We start from the raw sequence: 27,857 nt of genomic DNA on the forward strand, positions 1-27,857 counted from the left end.
GCGCAGAGTGACTGGGATTGAAACCTTCCGCTCCTCTCTCTTTCTTTTGTTTTTTTTTTCTAAGGTGCTGAAGTATATATATGCTGATTGCATCCGGAATAAACATTTGTTGTCAGTTAAGCGCTGTGTTTGTCCTCTTCTTCCCTTGGCCTTGTACCGCTGCGCTGCTTCACTAGATATGTCAGACCAACTCGCCTACCAGTTCATGTTGTCACTTTTGGATCAGCAACCAAATGCCAGAGTCACTAATTCACCACGGTGAGTCTTGTCGAACATTATTTGAGCCATTCTTCGTCAACTTAAGACAAAGATTTTCTATCCTGCTGGTCTCAACAAGATCCATCCTAAGCCTTACCTCAAAACCGCGCCGTCGTCTTTACTGCACAAAACGAATCGTTTGATTACAAACGAACGCTGTCGCAGTTTCGCGCCGAAAATAATGTTTCAATTTTAAAAGTTTCACGCATAAAGCAGGCTTAATTGCTCGCTCGGAGATTTAGCCTCCACCTGCTCTTTTTCAGCCACGTGGAGAATCCGCGCATGGCGGACGTTGTACTCGTTTTTTTACTAAAACGAGGAAATAGCAAAAAAAATAAAAATCCTTTTCCTGAAAACCGACAAAAAATTTAAAAAGCAAACAGGCAACCAATCAAATTCATAAAAGACAGGGTAGTTCGACTCGTATTACTAAGCTCTCCTCAGCATCCGTCGTGCGTATCTCCGTGCATAGCAGACGACCGCCCGCCACTTCTGACTAAGCCGGCCATGTGTAAAAGCACTGCAGCTGCTACTACACGTGGCGCCTTTCTTTTTTCAATTCCATCTGCATTCAAAGCTTTGCATTGTGCGTCATCGCTACGTTGCCGTGGCCCAAGTAGATTACACTCTAATCGATGGTCAGGGAAAAAGCAAATTACGCCCTTCGCCCATATTTTAATCACAGGTTGTTTTCCTCCGCGTCCAATGCGTCCTCCTTACGCCTTTCACAATTGTTGTTACATTCAACTCCCGATTAACTGCGAATTCGTTCATTACTCGGGCATGCGTCTTACCACCAGACAAGCCTGCGCCTCTGAGGCCGCTTTATGTTCTCCTCTTTCAGATAGGTTACGTGAAGGGAAACAGTGAATATGTGAGTGAAAAATAGCATCACGTGACTGTCCGAAAGAGTGCGCGGAACACTATGATTGCGAGCTATATGGACCAGTAGAAATTGTTATGAACAGGCAGAAAGTAGAGATTGTTGCGAACAGGCAAAAATAAATCATGGTTTTAGAACTCATTCCGCGGCGCCCATGACACCCCTGAAGGGTGGAGTAGGGGTCCACGCACCTTTAGCTAAAAACATTACCAAGCAGCTGCGTCGCGAGGCTGCGGCCTGGTAATGTTTTTACCACGTTTTTAGAGCGGCAATGTTTTTACCGCGTTTTTTTAGACGCCCTTTCTTTCGCACGACCTCCTTTCGATTCCCTCCTCCTGTTTCGTGTCACCTGCCCCAGGCGGATGTTGCAACATGTCTTTGTTTTTTCGTGCGTGTCATGGCAGATGGTTTGTTTTCCAACCTTTTGGAATGAATATAGGCTCCGGCTGTGACATGGGCAGCTTCAGTGTGGTCAGCGCTGTTGCTGGAGACAGGAGCAGCAGTTCTCCCTACAAAGGTGAGTCCTACATTCTCTGCTTCAGCATGGCTTGTGATTGGGGTTACACCTTATTAACAAAAAAACACGGACAGTGTGGTTGTGTATCTGAAAGAAGAAATTTTACCGTCGCCTAGAATACGTAAAATGCTTATGATTAAGTTTCTAGCATTTTAGGACACAAAAATGGGGCATTGCTTTATGTCATAGCCTAACAATGGCGCAGCTTCGTTTTTTGCTTTCCATGTGCCGCTGTCCTCAGCACAAAAGCCCTGTTTAGTGGCATTATTTGATTCTTCTTTTTTCCTCAAAATGCAACAGTGTCGTGCTTTCAACTGAAAGCTTGCGACCTCAAGTATTGGCACCGATTTAGAAAAAAAACTTTGTTGCTTCTTTCTTTTCTCGGTGATTTCACTCAGGTAGCTGTGATGCACACCGGTATGACTCACCTAGTACATGATTTAACCAGTCCTTTAAAACGCTTTTCCTTTCGACTATCATCCACAGAAACGCGTCTAGTATTGTGCCCGTACGACTAATCTGTCTTCTGACTTACTGATGAAAACGTACTTACAGATTTATTAATACAAAAAAACACGATCGATTCGGTCACATTCGGAGGCTCTCTCATATTTATTTTGTTTCGTTTCGGATGACTGAACTCCGGCCGTCCTCAAATTTAGTACGCATAGAATTTAAAGAAACATCTCTTGTTTAAAATAGTGAAACTATGCTCAAGCTTCCGGTGATGTGCTACAAAACTACGAGCTGTGTTACTAGCTACAACCTACGAAATTAGAAATTCAAGTCAGCTTTGAAAGGAGGTCTTCCTTCCAACCGTTTTCATTCAGCGCGCGTATGCTACGCCAGGGTTTCTTTTCAGTTGCTGAAACACCGAATGTCACTGTTGGCCTGTTTCGTTGCATAAAACTTTTGTGTAGTGCAATGCAAAAATTGAGATCAAATCCCTGAAAGTTTTAAAGTTATTTCGAGTGAGTAGTCGAGTGTATCCGTTGTTTAGTGTCATGCGTGCCTGCCTGCACTGAGTAATCTCTGTCAGTGCAGCGGAAATGTTCGTCATTTCAAGCCATTAAAGCGTACGGACATGTCTGAATGAATATTCTAACAAAGTAAACCTTGTGCCCTGACTAAAATTTATTCTTTGATCGTACTGTGCACTGGCATTTTAGATTGGCGTTGGTTGAAGGTAGTCCCTTCATAAATTATTTGATAGCTCTTTTCCTCCACAGCACATTCCAGTGGCTGGTCCTGACAAACGCGTAGCAGTTTGTAAGCCTCTACACAAATCTTTGTAATAAACGGCAAAGCTCACCAGCAGAATCAAATAATGGCTGAAGCTGAGGCTTGTTCTAGCCGTCCTAGTCCAATGCACCTAAGTACGCTCAAGTGCGGGCTATGTGTTCGAGTGCAGTGGTTAAGCTGCCTTCTGCCCAAAGAGAAGCGAGGTACCAGCACTAAGCAGAATATAGCCGGGGTGAACTTCAATAACTGCAAAGCACAGGCGCAACGCGACTGACTTGGGTTACGCCGCTCTCTTGACCGGAAAAAAAAAACTGCGAGTCTGACTAGTACTGTTTCATTTTTTCTTGATGAACACATTGAATATAAAAGTACTCGTGGGTCTTAAAATCCGCCCTTCGCCATGCACAGCCTCCACTAACCTGCAATGAGAAAAGACTGTCATGAAGATATTTTATGCTTCACCTGCTTTCTATGACATGGCCAATGCAAATACTTTTTCTTGCAGCACTGGCTGCGTGGCTCCGGGTTCGGTTGGTAGCAGAAATCCTGTGGCAAAGATGTTGTGGAGCCGAGTTCTGCTCTCGTCTGCTAGCGGGAAGACGCTCAAATCTGGTTTATCGGTGGCGACGAAAAATGGGTCCTTGGTAAGCTTTTAGTAGGTTATTTCTTGTTTATTCAAGAATTACCTTACATTGCCCGAAAGCTTTACGGCAGAGGGGTTACGGATTGGCGATAAATACATCTCCATTTAGTGATCTGCATCTCTGAAAACGGTTTGAATGTTGTATAGTTTTCACAAAAAATAAATTCGTAGACAAGTTGGACTTGGTACGCTACTTTCGAATTCGACACGTGCGATTACACCGTTTAGGAGCGTAAAACGGCTGTTTAAAATAAATTTCGCGATTAATTCCGCTTTAATACTAAGTGCAACAAATGTAACCTTCTTTCTTTTCTTTCTTTGCGAAAACTTTCTTTTGCGAGAAGAAAAAAACTTCCCTATGCAAATTATTTTTCATTATGTACGACTATCTTCTTGGCCGTGCCTACCAAAGATGAACCATGCCGGCCTGTTCTGAATTTCTCCAGTTTTTCAATTAATATTTTCTTGCAGGCTAACACAGAATGCACATCTCTGATATAATCGGTCGAATACACAACAGTAAAGCCGTTTTTTTAGGTTTGGCCTCAAACACCTTCGATTGCTCGAAACGAAATTCAGTGCCCTAGCTACTTTAGTAGCCGTTTCATCAATGTGTTCATTCAGATGCAAGTGTGTGATAAAATTCAAGGATTTGCATAGTACCATGAAGACGCTTGTGGAACTCATGTTGTTTCTTTATTAACAAGTCAGTATTTACCGGGTGATCGATCTTATCATCATGTTATAAACATCATTAGAATATAACATATTTGTTATATAACATTGAGGTATTCGGAAATACTGCACAAAACTTTTGTTAAATAAATGGGCATGTAATTGGAGGCATCCTTTCTTCAACAGTTATTATAAATTTGAGTTGAGGAGCTATTTTGCAATCGTCTGGTAAAATAGCTGCATCCATAGATTAAAAAGATGTAAGATATAAATACTGCGAAATAGGAATGCCACGGTGATGTGGCAGCGGAGTGATTCGCCCTCCTGACCGCATGCCTTTGATTCATCATTATTCAGTAGAAGGCCAACTTATTTCAACGCGCTGCATTAATGGTGCATAATTTGTGTACCGCTGCTGGCTGCATATATCCTTAGACATGAAAACAGTTTGAAAGTAATTCCTGAAATAGACTGCCTTATGGCGTCATCTGAGACGTTATTTATTTACGTTTTTGCTCTGGCAATGAGCGAGAAATAGCTTGAACATGTATACAAAATGCCCAAATTACTGAATTAAAATTACACACATAAAGGACCGCATCGCGATGAGTTCAATTCGTTTCAGTCTGTATTTTCTAAAACAGTACACTGCCTTGAATATACTGCTACTGAATTCAGTTTGTGCTTCGAGAATGTGCCATATGCACTCGCACTCCTCTTTATGTACTCATGGCATTTATTTTATTCTACATCCTCATAGGCGTCAGTTTACCCTTTAGCCAAATGGCCTTAGTCTTAGTTGCTTTTGAACCAAATAAGCTAATCAGCAAAAGTAGCAGGAACAGAGCACATATTAACAATGGTTCGCAATTAAATTTGTTCAATTGCTTCGACAAGTAGCCTGGATGTCGGTGTCAAAATCTTCTAGGCAATTTACTTCTGAGTAATCAAGAGTAAGGAAAGTTCTGATTTAAGCACGACCTTCGTAATAAATTACTCGCTGCAGCCTGCTCTGAATTGAACCTAAAAAACCAAAAAAAGTTCAATATTTTTAGTTTCTTCGTTTCAAGAGTTCCAAGACGCTGGCAGCTCAGGAGACAGAAGACGGGACATTAATCTACACGCAAGGAGCAATGAACGACGTTGCACGTGATATCCTTTCAAAGCGGGTAAGCAAACTTTACCCCCAATAAGAGTCGCTGTTCCATGCAGGCTTAGTGAATTTTGTATAGGAAGCGAGAGCAACATGAATGGCACAGAGGCTGACCCCCTCCTCCCGTAATAAAGTTTAACATTCGAGGGCAAGTGCATAGATAAAGAAATATTTTTTATATGTGGTTGTATAAATACCAGAGCAATCGTAATTTGGATTCATCTTTATCATGACCGCCAGAGTTCACGTCACTGTCATCAAACACTCTATAAATCAGTCTGATGAGTGCTGAGATCAAATACAATTCGAAGCCTTGGAATTGAAACCGGACATGGGCCTTGTGCAATTTTGTTCCATTTACAGTACTTAGAGAAAAGATTTGAGAAAAAATGGGGAGCTGAAACCAAGCTTGTAAGTAAAAATTAAGTGTCTTATGCGCTCTGCCCAGACGAAAAAAAGAAAGCTTGCCTTTGAAGCTCCTCCTGATATCGATATGTGAATTAGCCAATCGTACCAACAGGTAACCATGCATCCCCAGCATAAATGTCGGTCATGACTTCGTTCAGTGCTCTTTAGAATCCTGCTGTTTTTTTTTGAGTTTGTTTACATCGCAATGACCAGTTCACGACTGGGTTTCTTGCCTTTAACAGCAATGGCCCTTTACCCCGTTCTACGTTGGCGCAAACAGGTACTGTTGATACATAGTCTCGAGTTTTGCCCCGGGGCAGCCGAAATTGCCATTTGAGGCAATAGCTCCGCAAAGGACCTTGCATTCTTTGTTTCTCTGGTCTTCGCATTCTACTGTTTGCGTGTGTCTGTCTCAGGGTATTCTAATGATACCAATTATTATTCCAAAGTTTAGAGCATTACGCCGCTGCGGTGGCTCAGTGGTTATGACACTCGGCTGCTGACCCGAAAGAGGCGGGTTCGATCCCGGAAGCGGCGGTCGCATTTCGATGGAGGCTAAATGCTTGAGGCTCATGTACCCTAGAATGTGAGTGCACATTAATGAACCATAGGTGGTCGAAGTTTCCGGAGCCCTCAACTACGGCGTCCATCATATCCTAAGTCACTTTGGGACATTAAACCCCATATACCTAAACATCAACCTTTAGAGCATTACGCTGGCCTGCCTGACCATACTGACCTTTCAAAGCACGCAGATAATGGAGCTTTCTTCGTCTGCGACCTGCGGGACATGGCAAAGAAAGTTGAAATTTGGCGGGAATTTCTCCCGAGGGTTGCACCTTTTTATGGTGAGTCATTTTGTCTTTCATATAATGTCCTGCAGACTTCATTGTGTGCGGTACAGTTTTGACAGTTAGCAGAGCAGCGTTTAGTATTTTTTACTTGTATGCATTCCGAGAGAACTTCAATTCCGAAGCTGTCCAAAACTCCGCTCTGTTTTAATTTTCCTGAATCGTACAAATTATTCAAAACTAAACGCAAGTCAGTGGAAAACAAACTGGTTCAGGTAAGAAATTTAGAAAATGTGCAAAGACTTTGTTCGAGAGAGATCTGGATAACACAGCCTACTAGAGGACATGTTTTTGATGGCGTACAAGTACTTCGCAAAGTGTTATATAATTTGCTAGAATGAAGCCTGTAGCACAAATATACATAGAGGAAATTAATTAGAGCTTAGTGTAGGGAGCAACAACTAACTAGTATTTTCTCGATGCGTTTGTTAGAATAATTTTGTGCATGACAATCTTGAGCTATGCTTTAAAAAAAGGGTGTTCAAAACAGGGAAAATTATCTCCGGGACAAGGCACAGCAGTAAAAACTGGTAGCCTTGTCAAGTTTGAGCATGCCTCCGGGAAATAATTTCAAAAATTCAATTAAGTTTAGCTTCATCATCATTGCTTGTTTTCAAGTATTACAACTGTAATGTGGTTAGTACGATTTAATCTCCCAGACCGGCAGCTGGGCTATTCGATACGCCGTAGGGGAGAGCTCCGAACTCAATTTGACTGCCCGAGGTTCTTTAACGGGCGCTGACATCGCACAAAACACACATTTTACGCGATAGAGTGGACAGCTCGTTCGGTCGGAATTCCGTCGCCTTCATCAAGAATCGACAGGAAGGCCCCAAGAACGACAAAGCCCTTCAGTCACCGCCGCGGGTCAGTTTTGGAATTGTTGTACGCTGCTAATGAAAGCTTCTTCAGTTTCTTCTAGTACCAAAGACTATCCTCGCGCTTGAGCACAAATAAAACAGTCGACGTTAGAGCTCCGGCGTTAGATGGGCAAACCATGTTGTGCAAACCTTAACAGCACCACCGTGATGGCTAAGCCGGAGACTTTCCTGCTCAATGCGATGTAAGTGCAGCGTGGTAAAGAACCCCAAGCGGTCGAAATTATTCCGGAGCCTTCCACTACACCGCGTCCCTATAACCCCATGTCACTTTTTATTTTGATTTATTTACTTTGGAGAAGTAGGGCGTATACAGTGCAACTGGTACGTACTTTGGGAGGTTAAACCATCTATAGCATACCAAAACGTTTTCAAACGCTCAGAGGGTTTGATGCGATGAAGTCCGTAAGCGCAATGCGCTTTTAGGATATGCTTTTGCAATCGACACATTGCAATTTGATGCTCTTCTGTTTGTGCTTTTCCTTCTCGCCGCATCCTCTCCCATGAAAGCTGCGCCCATTAATTTCGCTTTACGTCGGCATACTTTTATGACTCGCAAGGGAATTTATGATCTACATTCGCTCCATTTACTCTCATCTTTAGCTTGTCTGGCTTCATGGCTCGTTAGTAATTATATTTTTCTGCTTTCGCAGTTGTTACATTTTACACATCTCGCCGTATTTGCCGCGCCACGTGGGCTCGACAGAAAACGCGCACTTGCTTCCGGCCCTGTTTCTCCTCTCCCTGCACGCGCTGCTCTTTTGGGGTCGTCGCTACGCCCGCGCCTCCGCCTCCGTCAGTGCACATTTTCCCGCTCGTTTCAACCTGGGAGCTACCTCTCATACTCGGGTCGCTGCTTTTCGCTTGAAGGTCATTCGGAGACCGCGCAGGAACACACGCCGTATTTTGGCCCAATTTCACTCATACTGCTTGCGCAGTAAGCCTAAGGGCCATATATGTAAAGTTAAATAGTCTGAGCATCATATAGAGACCGTGACCGCTGTGACCTCTTGATCAAATGCTCGTTAGTTTGTCTACATGACGTCAGTTACTACAGGCTATAGTGCATGGAACATCCATGACGAGACCAAGTTACTAGTGTGCGAGGACTTATAGCGGCCATTCCCCGCATTTAGCAGTTGTCTGTCTTTCTGTCTGTCTGTCTGTCTGTCCGTCCGTCCGTCCGTCCGTCCGTCTGTCTGTATGTCTGCCTGTCTGTCTGTCTGTCCGTCCGTCCGTCCGTCCGCCCGCCCGCCCGCCCGTCCGTCCGTCCGTCCGTCCCTCCGTCCGTCCGTCCGTCCGTCCGTCCGTCCCGCCCGTCCGTCCGTCCGTCCGTCCGTCCGTCCGTCCGTCCGTCCGTCCGTCCGTCCGTCCGTCCGTCCGTCTGTCTGTCTGTCTGTCTGTCTGTCTGTCTGTCTGTCTGTCTGTCTGTCTGTCTGTCTGTCTGTCTGTCTGTCTGTCTGTCTGTCTGTCTGTCTGTCTGTCTGTCTGTCTGTCTGTCTGTCTGTCTGTCTGTCTGTCTGTCTGTCTGTCTGTCTGTCTGTCTGTCTGTCTGTCTGTCTGTCTGTCTGTCTGTCTGTCTGTCTGTCTGTCTGTCTGAAGCCGGCTTTGCGGCAAATTGCTCACCTGCCAAGCGGGTGGTGGGCAACCTGCAAACCCTGTCAGGCTGTAGTCCCTTTTAATTGTGAAAGGCTGCTCGGAAGAGCAACCTGGGTCGCAACACAACCCAAGCAGCTCAACTCCCACTGATGGCGACACCTGCCGTAGCATCTGCCTTGTGCCACTGCGCCACTACTCACCTGCCCAACGGGAGGTTTACTTGCCAAGGTGTAGCCGTGGTAGCCAGGCTAGAACCAGGGGCGCGAATTACCGGCACCGCCCCCTAAGCGCAACTTGAATGAGCAACAGCGATTAGGAGAAACCATTCGAGTGACGCTTGCACAGCAGCTAAATGGAAGAAGAAGTTAGGATGGTAATTAGGTGGCAGCCTGGCCCCACCTAGTAGGTCGTACCTCCAACTCACAAGGGAGGACGTGCTAGCGCACATATCCGCATTTGGCCTAGTCAACCAAATCGACTGACATTTTTTCTATAGGCACGCGCACCAAGGCAACGCCGGCGCCACAGCTGAGCCGCGGGTAACCTGATGATAACGTTATTTAGCGCCGAATGATAGGATCATGCATTGTTGGCGAGTCACATGGTCAACAGCCACATGAAGACGCCCTAGTCGCATGACTTGATCACGTGATCATGTTCATTGAAGTGAACGGCATGGTCTCCAATGACAATCACATCATGGCAAAATTACGTTGCAAGGCTACGAACTTCTGACATGATGAACATTACCATGCCGGTAAAACTACCAGTCGCAACCTGTCGTTTGTATGCGGCCTTTGTTGCGCCTTTCAATATCAACTGAAAGTGACGCCCTGAGTTTTTAATTTTTACTTATTAAGGCGAAAGCCTTTCTAGGCTATGTTGGCGGATCGTGTCACCAAATCGTGTCCGCAAAACGTGTCCGCAGAAGTTGGGACGTTCTCAAAAGAGGTTGCGTCAAACGAATAGTTGTGATTGATAGAATGTAGTGTGAGGATGCTGCACAAAAAAAATTATCGCGATAGGATGATTACTCACTTAATTTGAGCCAAAAAATGACGAAAAAACGTCGAAATAGCGGGGACGTCGATACAGTGAGCGGGCAAGAAAACAACCGTGGACGGCAAAATTGTGAAAAAATGGGCGAAGGAGTAAAAATAAAGTCTGAAAACAAATGAAATGTATTTGGAATTTGAAATGAATTGAAATGTATAATTAATAGAACAAAAAGTTTTATTGACTAGATGAATTATTTATTCAATTATCAGCAAAAAAGCATTGGACGGTTGAATAGGCGGGACGGGCATATAATAAGTGGACGAGAAAGCAACCACGGCGCTGAAATTGAAAAACAGAATAGTTGATTGAGATAAAAGAAGCTAAAATCAGAGTAAAATAAACCGATCTTTAATTAAAGCGTAAGACAATAGCGCTAACAAAGAAAAAGAGAATGATAAAGAGAGGCAAAGAGAGGCGACGAGTGCCAAGGAGGCGTCAGTGCTTTCGCATTCTCCCAATGCGGGTCGCCGCACTGATCTCTAAATTTTTGACATCGCAGTAATTTTTACGCTAAAGTTAACTGTCTAGAACACCAATGCAATGTGTACTCTTTGCTATCCCTTTCTCCACTCTCAGCGATCAAGGCTTGCAGAGATCCTGTCGTGCTCAATGGTCTCAATACTTTGGGCGTCAACTTTGATTGCTCTAACAAGGTACTGTGCTGCATTATGCGTTCCAACTGCGCGTGTATCCTTGTAAATCATGTATGTAGCCTTTTTTAAGGCGAAAGCCTTTAATTGCTCGCCCTCACGGTGTCCGTCCGTGCTCGCAGTGTCCGTCCTTGCGCTGGAATCGTGCCAACTGTGGCCTCTCTTCCACGCAGTGGCGCTTCAATGGCAAATGCATATGTTCTGCATATTTGTAGGACCGTTTTTCACACGACTACTTGGCCGCACTTGTCAGCGCCATTGTGACGGCAGCACTTCAGACCTTACTCTTACAATATTGCGGAGGTCAAACATTACTGACTGCGGCTAAGTCCTTAATAATTGCTGACCAAATCGGAGTATCTCTCCAGCAAAGCTGGCTCCGAAGAAGTGAGCTCAAAATATCCGGGATTGAATGCAGTGCAGGAAGTAATTTCCCGCTTTCCAACCGAGAAATGTATTTGGTTCGGAAGCTCACAGAAACATTTGTCCTGATTTCCCTTCCTTTTAGGGAGAAATAAGCGCAGTTCTCAACATGGGCGTGTCCCCAAGTCGCATCGTATATGCCAATACGGTCAAAAGCCCGCCAGACATTGAATTCGCCCACCAGCGTGGCGTCCGACTTATGACGTTCGATTCCCCAGAGGAGCTCGCCAAGGTCAAGGACAAAGGCGCAAGGTGCAGTGAATAACTTGTCTATAAATCGATACTTCCTACAGTTTAGCTTGCCTATTGTAACGCCTCTGTCTGAGCCCTCACGTATGTACCTCATTCACCTCCCCTCATCCCTTCCTTGAATGTGCTGTTCAAGTCTTCATGGAGAGCAAGACAGCTCGCACACCTTTCTTCATGACTTTCTTTTGCTGCCGCCATGTGTGTAGCGATATTTATTTTAGTTTGAAACTTCCTAGTGCATACATTGCAAGCTTCCCTTTCCTTATGCAGCATATTTTACCACTCTGATTGCGCATGGCGACAACTGGATACTGGATGGTGGATACTGGATGGTGGGGGGGGGTTGTTAATGTGCAGGTGGCCCTAGTCTTAATGTGACTTGTCGGCAACTGAATCGAGCCTGCGTACCACTTGCAAACTAAAAACATTATTTTTTTTTCAAGGACTCGGCTTTTATAAACACGTGCTTTTGGTCCGCCGGTACTGCAAAACTGACTTGTTTTCGGCAGAGTTCCGGGATTTCTCTGGCTTTCGTGCTATATTAGTCTTTGAAGTGGTCCACAACCATGCGTCAATGACATATAATATCTTCGTATATCACCTATGAACACCTTTGACTTGCTTTCGGTACTTTCCGGCACGGAAGCTGGCAGAATAATCAGTCCAATAAACTTCTCTTCGAGGCAGGAGAGATATGAGACATGCAGAAGTAATTAGCCTAGTATTGCCAGCACAACATCGAGACCATTGTTCCAGCAATGTAGGTATCTTAATAATTATGAGAGAAATATATCAGCAGTGGAGTGGAATTTCAAAAAAAAAGAAACAAAACACGAAGTGTAGCCTAAGGTTCAGACCATCAGTAACGGTATGGTCATGCTCATTTAGTTTTTATTCTTTCCTTTCAGACTGTGAACGTGCACGAGTAGGCTGGTTTGTCGCTGTGTTCAGTAGAATATGTAAAAAATTTATGCTTATTAGATCTTCCTAATTAATTATGAAACTATACTTCCCGGTTTTTTACTCGGAAGTCATAATTTTTGCACAGAACCAGAACGTATGCACATTTTTGTTGCGTGTATCAGATTCTCGAAACACGCGAAATGTACAAAAGTAGTTTGAGTGCTTGGTACTGCACTGCAGCGGCGCCGTAAAATACAGCATATGGAAGATTTAGGATTACTCAGCTTTCTACGCTTCGTTCCAACAACGGCAGTCATACGCTTCAGCCCCCGCCGGAAGAAGTCATACTTCCGGGGAAACAACTCTATTCGCCGTTGTTTCCTTTTCAGGCTACTTCTCCGAATTCAAGCGGACGAGACGGGATCGCAGCACTCGTTCAACACCAAGTTCGGCTGCACATTTGGCGAGGCCAAGAGCATTCTTCAACAGGCTCAAGACATGGGATGCAACGTCGTCGGAGTATCGTAGGTGGTTTCTTACGTGATGGTATTTCTTTTAGAATGTGATCGCGGAAATTGCTGAAATCGATCCAAACCACGTTCACTGTACAGTGTATTCAATGGGCAGAAGAGATCCATTCAAGCCTTAAAGATAGTTACTCCGATGCTTTCATTTACGTACACGTAGCACATTTCACGTTGCTTTTGTGCAGTTTCCACGTTGGTTGCGCCTATCAGAGCACGGAGATCTACGCGCACACCATCGCAAGGGCGAAAGCGATCTTTGACGTGGCAGCGAACATGGGAAACAATATGACCGTGCTAGACATTGGTGGTGGTTTTCCCGGAGGTTTGAGAAGACAGCACTACTTCCGTAAAGTACGTATCAGTGAAGCGCATATTACGTTGTGGCTTTACAGCTCCCCTTTCAATGCGCTAAGGTGAATGAAAATGCCAATGATCGCTGTTTTTGGGCTTAAACAATATTTTCTGCATCGTTATGTAGGAATCTGGCTAGAACACCTACCTTCATTTCTTCAGTTTTCGACGCTTTTAGTTTTCGTAGTTTAAAAGATATGTATAGTGGGGCAAGATATGTATAGTGGGGCAAAACCGTGCTCGGTTCATCCACCTTGCAAACTAACCCATTTCGAGCACGCCTGCCTTAGGTTTAAAGCAGTGTAAAACAAACAATATTATCGTTCATTGCAATCTATTTGGGAGTGTAATTTATCGAGTATTCTTAGTCAACAAAAGACGAACTACGCGGCGCGATTGAGACGACAAAAATATCACCTCAGTGAGGAGGAATAAATGGTTTGGTTTGGTTTTGTGGGTTTAACGTCCCAAAGCGACTGAGGCTATGAGAGACGCCGTAGTGGAGGGCTCCGGATAATTTTGACCACCTGGGGTTCTTTAACGTGCACTGACATCGCACAGTACACGGGCCTCTAGAATTTCTCCTCCAAGGAAATTCAGCCGCCGCGGCCGGGATTGAACCCGCGTCTTTCGAGTCAGCCGCAGAGCACCATAACCACTGTGCCACCGCGGCGGCCGGAATAAATGTTCTTCACGACTGAAGGTGAATCATACCTCAAATGCTCCATACGTGAAAATGCTGCGGTGAACGATGATAGATCGCGTGAATTTGTCCTTGTTCAGCACCCTAGTGCCCTAAGCGTGTTTTGTGCATCAGGAGTGAATAAACAAGCACTTTTCTACAAAAGTACCTCTTTATTATTATGGCATTGATTTGATTAGTGAACGCGTAGCGTAATAGTGCACGCAACTTAAGTATGAGAGTGAGGATTTACATGAAAAGAAGTTCGCCGCAACGTCATCTTTGTCGCTTTAAAGTGCTTGTGTAGTATTTCAGCCATTGCTGACAAGACCCCGCTTCCGATTACTTTTATTCTACTTTTACTCATCCTTTTAATTTCACTTACTGAAATTTACTCCTAGCAAAAATATACCGAATATTCTTCACCTGCAACGAAGAACAGTAGTTTTCTTACGCACGCACTGTACTGAATGACAGTACGTCGGCAGGCGGAGAAATTCTAGAGGCCCCTGTGCTGTGCGATGTCAGTGCACGTTACAGAACCCCAGGTGGTCGAAATTTCCGGAGCCCTCCACTACGGCGTCCCTCATAGCCTGAGTCGCTTTGGAACGTTAAACCCCATAAACCAACCAACCAACCATCATGAAAATATTTAAATTGCCTACGATATTGCTTATCACACAACCCAAATCATGCATATTCTTTCGTAGGTTAAACCGGTAGTGGTTTTTATGTTGATGTAGCTCTGGAAAGTCTCCTTGTATAAATATCGCATGAACTGAATGTTCAGCAGAGTCGCGTGGTTCCTTTCCGGCTTCCTGTTTTTGTGCCGCTGAATTCTAACGCACACAGATACACTAGTCTATGTTAAATACTTGTTTCTTTTTTGCTTAATAGCAGTTTTTTTTTTCATTACAAGAAAAGTCATTTATTTAAGCGCGCCTCATATTTGCTGTGTGCTCACTTCGTGTATTTTCTCCCCTTTGTTAATGTTTACAAAACAGCCTCTAATATGGTAATAAAATTTGAGAATGAACCGATTATGTTACCTCAATGTGAAAATTTTCTAGCCCAACTCACGAAATAAATGACCATGAATTTACTCTTTCAAAAACTCAAAAGTACACAACCCTTTTCACAGAATGAAATTCTCAGCAAGGCGCTGCAAGTTTTTCTAACGTTCACCCTGAGCCTCAAAAGTTCATTAAAACCAAGCCAAGCCCATATGTTATGGGGATTGAGCTTCTTGGGCTACCCGAGTGTGCGCCCGCTTCCGCCGTTTCGTTCGTTAGAGAGACCCCCGTGGGGTGTCCGCGAGCGGAATGCGGGCAGCCGCGCTGCTTGTCCTCCCTTGCAAGGGAAGCTCTTCCGAGAACCGCAGTAAACCACCCTCCCTTCCGTTCTTCCCGCTTCGACCTCGCGTCCCCATTGGGTCACTCCGAGTGACAGTTGGGGGGCGTTGTTTCGGCGAGGGGTCCCGAGCGGGAAATGAACGGGGAGATCGCCACCGACTGGGGCAGCAGAGAGGTGCGTAGAGTTTGGGTCCCGGGTGCCTCGGCCTTTGCCGGGGGCCCAAGAGCACGGGTGCTTTAACGTGCGCATCTAGTATGTATGCTTTAGTCCAGGCCCGAACCTCAGGAGTCGTGTAGCCCGCCTGTGCGGCGCCGACGCGCTGCAGATTCGGGAGGGCCTGATTTGGCTGGTTTTCCGTCATCGCCGGCCATTGCCGGTGACGACGCGCGATGAGCCATCGATGTGCGACCTGCGTCGTCAAGATGTGCTCCGCGTATACCCCATCCTTCCTCGTGTTGCGCTGCGCGTGATTTAACCCCTTTGGTTGGCCGCGCGGCATGCGATCGCCCTTAGCTGTGCTGTCCCGCGTGTATGTAATCTTTGCTTTGCGCGCGCGGCTCCGCGGGCCCGCTTTCGGGTGCTGCGGCGGGGCTTTGGGTTGCACCGAGGTCTGGGGATTAGTGCAGGGTTATGTAATGCAGCTTACTGTGTAATAAACACTTGTGCTTTCGAATAACTGCACCTTCCTTCCTTCGGAGCGAGAGCGCCGGCGCGCACCAAACGCTGGCAGTGCCCTCAGCTTGCTCTGGCCCGAACCCGCGATATGTGGGCGAAGTGCTACCTAATTAGCACACGGTCACTCAGGTGATGACGGCCCCACAATGTTTACTGATACTTTGCGACAGCAGCCGCTTCCTTTCCGAATTCCCTTGAAATCACCGTGCTAGAGACCCAAAGAAATACAGTCAATCCCCACTTTTGACGGGCGAAGTTATAACGAACGCTTATTACGAAACGAGGGGTGTGCTGCCGTCAAAATATGTGTTAGTTCAATGGGAATGCGCCTCAGATACAGCGAACTCTGGCTGAACAACTCGGTTAAAGCGAACGCGAAGCCGCTGTAAACTCGACCCAGCAGTCGGAACCACCTCTTCTTCCAGAAGCATAGAGCTACAAGGGTCTCTTAGCCTCCGAGTCACCCCTTCCCCTTCGTACAGAAACAATGCGGTGACCAAGAAAAGCAAAAAGCAATAACAATAAATACGAGGACTTGTGGAGCGTCGACAAAGCGTTTTACCAGATGCGGCCGTCAAAAATGCATGCCTTGAAAGACGACGTTTAGTGCTGGTGGAAAGTGCAGTAAGCTTCGTGTTTACGGCTTTCTGTGCACGAGCACGGACTTTAGCGACAGGTGGCAGCCGTTTGTCATCACGAAGACTCGCAAAGCGTAGTGCTTTGAGAGCTACGTTCTCGTACTATACATGCACGACTCAAGGGCGTAAATTATGTGTTACCTTTTGTTAATTAATGCGATAGCGTTAAGCATCTCCTGTCTCAGAAATTCTGGCGTCGCCGTTGGCGTCGTTCACCGTGAGCGAAAAATCAACGAAAGATCCCCAGAGTAGCAACCTAGGAGGCAGGTGGGCCACCCAGGTAACATGATTCTGCGGCATCCTCACAACCTATCCACCGGATTGTGAGAAAACAGCCTACCATAGCAGGTGGCAGTTAAATTAATGATTGGTCGCTCGGGAAAAGCAACCTGGTTTGCACAAGGCACACCGGTGGCAGCACCTCCCATCGCAGGGCAGTGGCTTATTGCTTAACGACTGCCCCACACCGCCAGTAGAGCTACGAGGGCTCCCAGGGATCTATTAATTGGAAGTAGAGAATGTCCTATTCAGCATACATGTGAATCGACCTATATGATGCTATCGCGCTATACCCTTAAAGGACTGCAGACACCTGATTTTATTATGTGTTTTCTTCTTTCAAATGAGGCCTTAGACATATGCATGGATTACCGCGGTACTCGCCTAAGACCGCTAAATAATTTATAATTGAATTTCTTCACTCATGCTGTATCGGTTTCGGTTCCATCAACCGAACGATGGCTGTGACAAGTAGTTGATGTTTAACCGACATGGTGCACTTCAAAAAAGCTAATGTAATGGTTGATGAGTAGTTTATTTCACTACAACACTTAAGCCAGCATCTTTCAAGGCCTGGAATGACAAAAAACTACTACCAATCAGCAATTATACAGCTGATTTTTTTTCCTCACCTGACCTAAACATCAAATACACGTCACAGCCCTAGTTCGGCAGTTGAAACCGAAACCAAAACAGCGTCAAGAAGAAATTCAATTATAAATTACGTAGTGACCGTAGACGAATACCACGGGGTGCTAAATGCATAGCAGTGTCTCGCGCATCGTTTGAAAGAAGGAAACACGCAAGCAAAAATTTGGTGTCTTAAGTGTCCCCTCGTATTTTTTTTATTCGACGAGTGTGTCAGTAATCATAAGCTTAGAAAGGGCATGAGGATGACAGACGAGTTGTTCGCAGTGTGGCTGGTTAAGTTCGACCATGATATAGCCAATAATATTCGAAAGGTCCTTCTCGTGCTCGACAGCCATGCGATGCACCGCGTGTTGCCTACCCTCATTATGGTCACCACTGCTCCTCTACCACCGAACACGACGTGCAGCACCAGCCTCCTGATATGTGCATAATTAAATTGTTTGGCCTCAATTAAATTGCTCTGCTCGATTAAATTGTCGGCGGAGCGTCACCACCACATGCTGACATCATTTAACCAACCAGGTGCTGCGGGCTCTGGTTAGAATGTCTCTGCTCCCCTGCGTTTAATTATAAGTTCCCGTGGGCGGAACTGAATGGGAAGTGCATCAAGAATTGCTATGAGCCGTAAAGCAGTGTTTATGGACCCGGGAACGCTGGAGGATGCAATTGAACACCACGGTGTCGGACGCAAATGGATTTGTGGCAACACGTCGTCGATGGGCAGCTAGCTCTACCTGATGCCGCCTGGGATGACTTCGTTAGTGCGTATGACTACGCCAGCATAGGAAAGGCATACACTCACGAAAATAACAGCACGGGAAGTACGAGGGTGCCGTAGGGAAGGGCTCCAGAAATTTCGAACACCTGGGGTTCTTTAAAGCGCAATGATATCGCACAGTACACGGGACTGTAAAATTTCGCCTCCATCGAAATTGGACCGCGGCGGTCGGGATCGAAACAGCGTCATTAGTGTCAGCAGTCGAGCGCCATAACCACTCAAGCACCGTGGCGGCTCTTTTCCTACGTGTGTAAGAACTCTTCGGTCAGATTCTGCAGCACGTAGCAAGCCATAAATATCAACATGTTCACGCATAGTTTACGAAAGGCTCGAGTTTTCTCTCAACAGCAAATGAAAATATTCACATTCGGTTCCATGATGTTCGCTATTGGTAGCCGATAGATGGCGCCAGTTGCTGACGTCCAAGAAAGCTGGGCATCGCTGTGGATCTGCAAAAACCTGTACGAGATAATATCTGTGTTTTGCATCTGTGATCCAGGTGTGCGAATCTATTCGGCTTGCAACTGATCTTCACTTCCCGGAATCGAGCGGAGTGCACATCATCGCAGAGCCAGGCCAGTTTTTCGTTACTTCTTGCTACGCCCTCGTCGTCCAGGTCATAGGCAAAAGGCTACGTGAGGTGGTGCTAAACGGTGCGTATGTTGCTTACATTATCCTTATTGTCCCTCATCTCACGAGATCTAATTTTTTCAAACTTTTCGTCGTCTTCACGCGTAGGCAGTGACAGACAGCTTCGCAGCTCCCACATCGAACGCGTCTGCTCACAAGCTCATCCGGGCCCCGTTACCACCTACGGTCATGTGTCTTCCGTAGCACATGCTTTTAATGGCTCTAGGCCTTTTGCGTAACATACTCTTTATCTCGAAGGTGAACGGGGCAACTGTTTTTATTGCGATATATGACGACTGCATTTAGCTCTTCTCTCTGAATAAGACCCTCAAAAGGCTGTCGCAAAATATTCGAAAGAAATTTAAGTCGCTTAGCAGAAAATAAACGGAGAGCGGCAGCACTGTTAGTCGTCCAAATATACGCCCCAGCTTCGCCTGGTCCTCAGTACTGCGATAACTAGGAACAAGTAGGTATGTGTGCAGACGAGAGTACGGGCGTGTCGAACGACCATTATGACTACATTAAGGTCTACACGAGTTTAATGTCTGCCTCAAATAGGCAGGCAGCATATCTCTGGCTACAGGGTCCTTACCACTCCTATGTGCCGGAACGCTAGACAAGCAGGAAGAGGACCCACTGGAGAATGCGATGGTTACCACCAAATGGAATGTTTGTCCTGCGACAGATGCATTTTCAGTCTTTGTCAGTTTCACTTTTTGTTCACTAGGCCAACCAGATAATTGTTTCGGTCGCACATTAACTATCAGATACGCTGTACTAGGAAGCTCCGGACTAATGTCGATAAACTAAGGTTCCTTAAAGCACTGACATCGCGCAAAACACGGGTGTTGTTGCAATTCGCCTTCACAAAGATTAGGGCGACGCTGCCAAGATTCGGTACCGAGTCTTCCAGTCACTAAGGCGGGTGCTGTGGTGTCAACCTACCTCGATTATTTGTATATAATGCACCCAACAATAAGCGCAATTTTTGGCCATTTTGTATCCTTATGAACGTGAATTGTCATGGCCAATTTCCGCTTTATTTTTTATTTATATCAGATGTCCGCTTTTTATCATTTTCTGCCTTTATGGCAGAAAGTATTGTCATTTATATGTGAATGTTTGGTTCTCCCCAGGTATCAGCCAGCCGCACCAGGAGTTGTTCATCAACGAAAGCAAGGACAATGGCGTATCTCGAAACCTTTACGACTACTTGGACGTAAACATCTGGCCACTGCAGGTGAGCACATGGTGTCTCTGCTTCGAAACATTTTCCCAGCTACTAGGCTCAAAAGCAGTCCAGGGGCGGTATTCTGTAACGAATCATTCATTTTCTAATTCACTTGGCCGTGACATGAATATGACGAAAGCAACAGCAGCTAGAATAGCAAACGATCAATATTAGATACAGCCGGTCTTGCCGCGGTGTTCTCGCTAGCCGGCTGGATGAGTGGGCGCAGCGAACAGTATAAGTTCTTTATTGAGTAAAATGTTTGCCATGTTTCCGCATCCAGTCTGGCTGATCCACACGAAACACGCTGCGCGAAATGGTCGCTCAAATGACGGCCAATTTCCTTGCCCAGACTTCATTAGCAGTGATAAAGTATGTGAGACGTGACAAACCGTGTCTTCGTGCTCCATCACTTGTGGGTGTTGGCGCAGGTCCTCAAAAGTGGCATAGGTTCGAGAAGCGTTTGTGCAAGTTAGCGGCATTGTGGGAACGTTTTTGTCATAAACAGCCTTACGTCTTCTCGTGAGCTTTGCGTCACTGGGAGCAGCGACCAATCCCCGAGGACCGAATGAAATGAAAAAGAAGCTCATCGCTGCGGAATGCGGCCCCAGACGCAATTCCTGGAAACGGCAGAGTGCCAAGATGCGCGAGTAGTTCAGCGTTACGGAGCCTTTTAACAGACATATATATCAACCAAACTGGTGCGGCTCCGATTAATATACAAAGTGAAAATGAGTTCAGAATTAAGTGAAGGTGGTACAATGTCTGCAGTACCCGTTCGATGGCAGCTACTTCGTGAACTTTGTTTCAAAGGGCAGCGAAGCTTGGCAGAAGTTCAATTTCTCAGAACTGCGTGGCATCTTTTTTAACATTGACACACTGTTAAATACAAGTCCGCAAAGCCTACCCAGCGCATCAAGTCTGGCCTAGGGGCTGTACGCGGATCACATAGTTATATAGCACCGCTGCAAGCGCGTGAGAAGAGGTCTGGAAAAAACAACAACACGTGTCTCATGCGACTGACAGCTGTCACGGCATCGCGACAGCCTGTGACGACAGCGCTGCGCGCACCTCTACGCTCCCTCTTAATTGGTCCTTGCAATTACAAAAGGTGACACGGCGTACAGGGGCGTGCTATCGGACTCAAAGGGAACCAATACATGAAAATTGTTTTAATCTTTTTACCGATGGGCCCATAGCAACGCCGGAGAGACTAGCGCTGGTGAGAAAAACATTCATCCTTGGTGACAACGCTCACCTCTCGTATCATTTTCCGTCTGTGCCGTGCTTGACTGTGTTTTCAAAGAAACATTGAAGCCCGCATTCTGCTTCTATTTTCTTTGTTGCCTGAAGCGCGTGTGAACGAGGGCCTGAGTGCTATTGAATGGCCATGAAAATGCTTGACAGAAATCAATGGCTGGCAAAAGTGTTTTCGCCTGGGCGGCTGTGACGACGTAGAATCGCGCGCGCGTCACGATTCGCATGACCCAAGGCGGAATTTCAAAATCCGTTACGTATAAAATTCTCTTGTATTCAGTCAGCCGCAAGCTATATACAATATGACAGCTCTGACGCGAAAAACATATCTGTCCCTTTAAAGGCCGTGGTGGCTGAGTGGATATGATGCTCAGCTGCTAACCCGAAAGACGCGTGTTCGATCCCCGCCGTGGCGGTCGCATTTCGATGGAGGCGAAATGCTAGAGGCCCGTATACTGTGCGATGTGAGTGTACGTTAAAGAACCCTAGGCGGTCGAAATTGTCCGTAGACCTTCATTGCAGCATTCCTCATAGCCAGAGCCACTTCGGGACGTTGAACACTATAAAACAAACATAGTTGACGTTACGCACCTTACCCAGACAGCCCGCAAATGCTACAGCAGTGGCTGATAGTGAACGTTAATATAGAGTTCCTAATGTTCTTTTTATTAACATTAACAGTACCGTGCAGGCTGTGATGGGGTGGATGCGCTGTGAGCTGGCCGTACGGAGCGAAAAGTCAGACAGGGGCGTCGTCACCTTGCGAATTTTGCGGCGAAGAGAGTCACTAATCACAGACACGGCAGCGCCCGTGTCAACGAGCGCGAGAACAGGGACACCTTCGACAATCGCATGAATCACGTTGGCGGGAGGAAACGGAGGACTTGGCGAGTTCTCAAAAGACGCAGTTCTTGCCTCCGGAACTGCGGCAGTTAGTTTTCCTCGCGGATGGGTTCCGGTCGCTGAAGCATTGGGGAAATTTAACGGCGGCGAGGGGAAGGCGAGCGGCGAGTAGAATACTGGGAGCGAGGCAGAGACGAGCGAGAAGAGCCATTGGTCAAGGGCGGCTCGGGATCGTATCCGTACGGATGCACAGCCTCCCCAGAGCGAGGCAAGCGCTGACGTCAGAGACGTGCGACGTGCCCTGGAAGCCCACAAGCGTAGCAGATGGGCCGATTATCGGCGGTGCGCCAAGGGTTCGTAGGGTGTCGTCGTGTGCGAGGAAACGAGGCTGGGGGAAGTGGCATGGACTGGGGTGGAGCATAATATGCAGGGCTGCTGCGATACGTGGGGGAGGCAAGCGAGCCCGGTGTCCGGGTGACGGCTTCAGCATAGGTGAGTGGTGCTGCGACAGGAGGAGGCGGGGGGCTGGATGGCAGGACTGCAGCGACCTGCTCCTGAACAACACGGCGGATAGTCGGCGCAAGGGAGGGCGCGAGGTCGGCAGTAGGGCACACAGGGTCTGGAACGTGACGGAGAAGAGAAAGCTGGCGGGCGACTTCCTCGCGTATAAAATCTTTTACGCGCTCCATGAATAGGGATTGGTCCGAAGACGAGGGACCAAGAGACAAGCCAGCAAGACTCTCGGTAGGCGCACCAGATTGCCGCGTAGAAGCGCGTTGCTTGCGCAACTCGTCGTAGCTCTGGCACAGCTCGATGACGGCACTGACGGAGGTGGGATTCTTCGCCAGGAGCATTTGGAAAGCGTCATCGGCTATCCCTTTGAGAATGTTGTTAACTTTGTCAGTCTCTGGCATCGAAGGGTTCACGCACTTACATAAATCGACGACGTCTTCAATGTAGCTGCTGAATGTTTCAGCCGGTAGCTGGGCTCGAGCACGGAGACGTTGCTCGGCGCGAAGTTTCCGCACGGCGGGGCGGCCGAAAACGTCCGCGAAGCTTGCCTTGAATGAAGACCAGGTGGGAAGGTCGGCCTCATGGTTACGAAACCATAAGTTTGCAACGTCTGTGAGGTAGAAAAGGACGTTGCTCAACTTCACGGCGTCGTCCCACCGGTTGTAAGTGCTGACGCGCTCGTAGGAGGCCAGCCAATCTTCGACGTCCTGGTCGTCCGTACCGCAAAATGGGGAAGGGTCGCGCTGTCGTTGGACTCCGGAACAGAGGACGGTGGGAGGGATGGCCGGCGATGACTGCGTCGAAGTGTTTGGCATTGTTGGCGGTGCAAGTTGCGTTCCGCTCCGAAGTTCCAGGTTGAGCACCGGGACGGGGATCGAATCACCTCCACCAAGTGTACAGGTGCGTCTTCGAAGCGCAGGTCGGAGGCCGTTGATCAAACACGCGTCACGGCAGACACACACCCAGAGTCACTCCGGAACCAGCACAGCACTTCGTTCACCTCTTCGTCGCACCGCGTGAACGGATGCCGGTCGTTCCCATTACACATTTTCCAAACGTTGCAATACAACTGGGATTAGCATTTTCCTAACCATAATGAAACGTCGAAACAATCACTGTTCGATTTCCTGCTAAAATGGTTAATGAACCCTGCAACGGCAGTCCCTGTAAATCAGGTCGACTACAACATCAATCTACCCTTTGCAATTACCATGGGGTAACGAGGGTGTCATGCGCTTCAGTGCATCACAACTGAACTCACACACTCACCTTCCAACGAACACCATGGCCTTAAGCTTGTATACCGAGAAGTGAAGGGTGCGATAGGTAAAAGTGGTGCATCAGTAATGCGCAGATTTTTGCAATAAAAGTTTTGAGGTGGTGTTATAATCTGCGACATGCATAATCTCAGATACTGAACTGAAAAGTTCTGGTAGTAACAAAAGGTCATTACTGCAGAAACACTGGGAAATATTCTGAGGCCCAATGCTTGAACATATTGGCTGGCAACGGGGTTTTATGATTAAGGTTGAAACTTCATAAAAACCTTATAATACGCATTGCTTTTTATAATTCTGGTTTCAGCATTAAAATAAGAATGTTTATTGTACAACATATAGCGTGACTTGTTAATTCTTGATATCAACATAACCATCGAATCTAAAATGTAACATTACTGCCAGGTACGCAATTAATTTTCGGCGCTACTTCAGTACACGCTGGTCTGTACAGGCCCAGCTCGCACCATAGTAAGAGAGTTAATATGACTTAATAATGAGTACGTGACGCGAATGTTCATGTTATCTGGCGCTAGAGCTTAAAGGGGTTTCATCAAACGGATTAGGGCCTGGCCGTAAGTTTAAGTACTGCGAAAGAGAGAGCAAAAAGTTTTCAGACGATTACCATAGTCGGTAATGCTCAATCTTAGCGCAGCTCTGTACGATTGGCAGGTGGCATGCTACGCTGCTACCCACCCTCCGGTTTCTTCCCGTGGCAGCAACCTTAATTCCCGTTGTCCATTCATTCGCTCTCGCCGTGACAGGTAGTAACAAAGCGAAACGCCATCTGCCACGGCGAGAGCGGAGGAATAGACAACCGGTTACGTCGACTAAGCCAACGCCGATGACTACGACGTGGAATGCAGGAACGGGCACCTAAGAGCTGCTCTTTAAAAAGCAGCGAATTCTCTCTATCTGGTATCGAGCATTCGCGAACGTCGGGAGCACGACTACTGCGAAGTAGCGAGGTATTTTCTGTCTTAAAAGATATCAATACAGAGAAGCTGTGCACCTGCGGACGGTGTAAAAAAATTATTCCACACCTTTAAGTGATTCGAGGTACCAACTTTTAAGATTAGGTCCTTAAATTATTCCGTTCAGCCGTAGATTCCATCAGCAAAGCGCGTTTTGGGGTGATGTGCAATACCTGAGGTGACTCTCGGCCGCCGCTGGCGGCATTGTGTTCGCATATTTTATGATTTGGTGAACATCTAAGCCATCCTTCTTTTCATGGCCCGTTCGCTTCTAGGAACCGTTGGAGAGGCCGATCGACCTGTTGACGACGGTGTGGGGTGGCACGTGCAACCCAATCGACTGCATCCAAGCCAGGAAGCCGCTGTTCGAGGCCCGCGTTGGAGAGTGGCTCCTAATGGATAACATTGGCGCCTACTCGTTGAGCAGGACCTGTGGCTTCAACGGGCTTCCTTTCGCGCCGGTGCACTACATCGCGGCGCACGAGGACGCCTGTGTCGTCCGCCGCATACTCGATGCCTCACCGCTGCGGAGTGGGTACTGCCAGCCCGAAGGCGTGCTCAAGGAGGCCCTGCTGGCACACTGGCCAACAGAGACAACGACCCGTGACTCACGAGTTGCTACGGCGGCGGCTGGTGCCCTACAGTGCTGAGACTGCATAGTTGACATTTGTGTGCATGGTCTGAGGCTTTCGACGTAATTTTGTGCATGAGAGAAGACGAGTTGAAGCAGGTACCCCGAGCGCTGCCCTTTCTGGTGGATGCCTCAGCCAGGCAAGTCGTAGCATTGCTGTGGGACGCAAGTGGTGACGTAGCAACTGCATGGTCGTGGCATCCCCTGCTCACGTGATCAGACAGAGGCAGAGAAAGAGTCCAAGTGTTTCACCTATTTCAACGTACTGAGATAAGATTTCTGTACTCTAGGGGAGCTCTGCTGCTGCTCGCACTACTGAGAACCGAAGGAAGAGAAAGCCGAACTCTGCACGTATTAATGGAAGCAAGCATTGAACGACCCACGTCCGCTCAAGAATGTGCCGAGGTTATTTGCGAAAATATAGCACCATTAAATTATACGCAAACGGTAAATGTCAGAAATCGGGGCACACATTTTTAAAAGTTTCACCAAATGCTTTCTAATGGCATAAGTTCCGCGGGTCCAAACGCGAATTTCTGGAGCTGCAGCCCACCGAATCAGCCGTTCTTCTGGCGTAAAGGTGGCTTTATTTTGGCAAAGCTTTCTATGCATGCGGCAGGTTACGCTGCTGTCGCAGCTCTATGCTACAGCGGATGAAAGGAGTAGTTCTTTAGAGCCGGGAGGAAAGGCCGCTCAAGGGAGAACAACAACAGGTCAGAGTATAACTAGACAGGCCTTACTAGTATAACTAAAAGAAAGCTGGCGACGCTACACTTCATCCACCATGGAGGGGTCGGAGAATGCCGGGAAGGAGATGTTTTTTACTTGGCTTGGCTATTGTCGGTAGTAAAACGTGGATTCAGCCGTAAAAAACGACCATTCTCGAGGCAAATCTCAAACAAATGCTGTGGAAGTTTTCATACCAGCCTAATACCGAATTTTCACTTGCGTTATAGAACTGAAAAACGCAGTACTGAAATAACCTAATCTGCGCACACAGGAGAGCACCGGGGCAGAGCTACCAATCGACGTTTTCGGCCTAACACTAGCCAAGCCAAGCACGAAACGTCGTCATCCCGGCATTCCTGTGGGGGATGAAGTGTTCTTTAGGAAACTCGCGTAGGAGGTGACGCCACCTTCCGGCAATAGTTATAAACTCTATGGAGCACGCTAGGAGCCCAGGTCTCTACTAGTGGAGCGGTAGCCGACAGCCGTTTAAAGCATGCCAGAATTATAGATATTTTGACATCGATAAAGCGGCATCGATAAAGCGGCAACTGACAACCTCTTTCGAGAGCCCACTTCATATCTGTGAGCACCCCGTTATCCACAGCTCCTAGTGCAGTGGGCTTTCACTAGGTCAGTAGAAAGAAATCTCACGTACCTCATACTTCGGGCAATAGAGTGAAGGAATTAGGGTTACCACGAAAGTGCGGGCAACCGTGCGGAGAGTTATACTAATTCGGCAACTTCGTCACAGTGCGTTCACCTTTACAGGCCGCTGCTCCTTCGGCGGGAGCGGATCAACACCCTCCATATCGCAGTGTGTATAGGAGATGAGGAATGTATTAATTTCTACTGACCGAAAAGCATAGCATCGCAAAAGGAAATCCTCATGGCTAACTCAAATGTAATTAACAAACCTTGTTCTCAGTCCTTCATGCGTCTAACGAAGCAAGGTTATTTTGTAGAGAGGAAAAGTCATGTGCGGCACAAAATTTACCCATAAATAGGTTGGTTTTACACGTTTTTTTTTTAGATTACAGGCAGAAAAATAAACAAGTGGATCGTGAAGAACTGCCTAATAACCCTTGTTTTTGGTGCTTGTGTTTCAAATAGGCAGTAATAAAGATTGATAAACACTACTTCAACATATGGGCCATATAGCAAATAAAGAACCCTTTCCAAAAGTTGATTATTTCATCATATTTTGCTCAAATGCACTAGCCTTGTCCATATTTTATTTCTATTTAATTATTTTCATTTCTGTTGCTGCTGTTTCGCATCGTGCTATGCTGTCCTTGCTATGCTATCCTTGCTGTTTCGCATTGTGCTATGGTGTTTGAGTGTGCTGCAATGTGGGTCCATCGGCCCTGGTCCTTCTCAGTCTGGCGCTCAATGGAACGCCTTCTGTAAATCTTTTTCGGAAAAAAAATTAAAATGACTTGACCGTGAA

At 46.8% G+C, this 27,857-nt stretch overlaps 1 protein-coding gene across 5 annotated transcripts; it reads left to right on the top strand.

Moving 5' to 3' along the window:
* The first annotated feature begins 1,530 nt into the window (after positions 1-1,530).
* Positions 1,531-27,857, top strand: LOC149343037 (ornithine decarboxylase-like). Of its 5 annotated transcripts, none has more exons than XM_089545553.1 (11): positions 1,531-1,658; positions 3,406-3,544; positions 5,274-5,387; positions 6,528-6,627; positions 10,743-10,819; positions 11,325-11,491; positions 12,781-12,915; positions 13,104-13,269; positions 18,825-18,978; positions 20,092-20,195; positions 25,326-27,857. In XM_089545553.1, exons 2-11 carry the CDS (start codon positions 3,458-3,460, stop codon positions 25,698-25,700), a joined length of 1,479 nt encoding a protein of 492 aa, XP_089401679.1. In that variant the 5' UTR covers positions 1,531-1,658; positions 3,406-3,457; the 3' UTR covers positions 25,701-27,857. The 5 variants fall into 5 exon arrangements, with proteins under 5 accessions (XP_089401679.1, XP_089401681.1, XP_089401682.1 ...); XM_089545555.1 differs by having other exon boundaries at positions 5,289-5,387; XM_089545556.1 differs by having other exon boundaries at positions 1,628-1,658; positions 3,442-3,544; positions 5,289-5,387.

The sequence above is a fragment of the Amblyomma mixtum genome, chromosome 5 (assembly GCF_055824585.1).
Source record: "Amblyomma mixtum isolate Tamu chromosome 5, ASM5582458v1, whole genome shotgun sequence".
NCBI lineage: Eukaryota > Metazoa > Arthropoda > Arachnida > Ixodida > Ixodidae > Amblyomma > Amblyomma mixtum.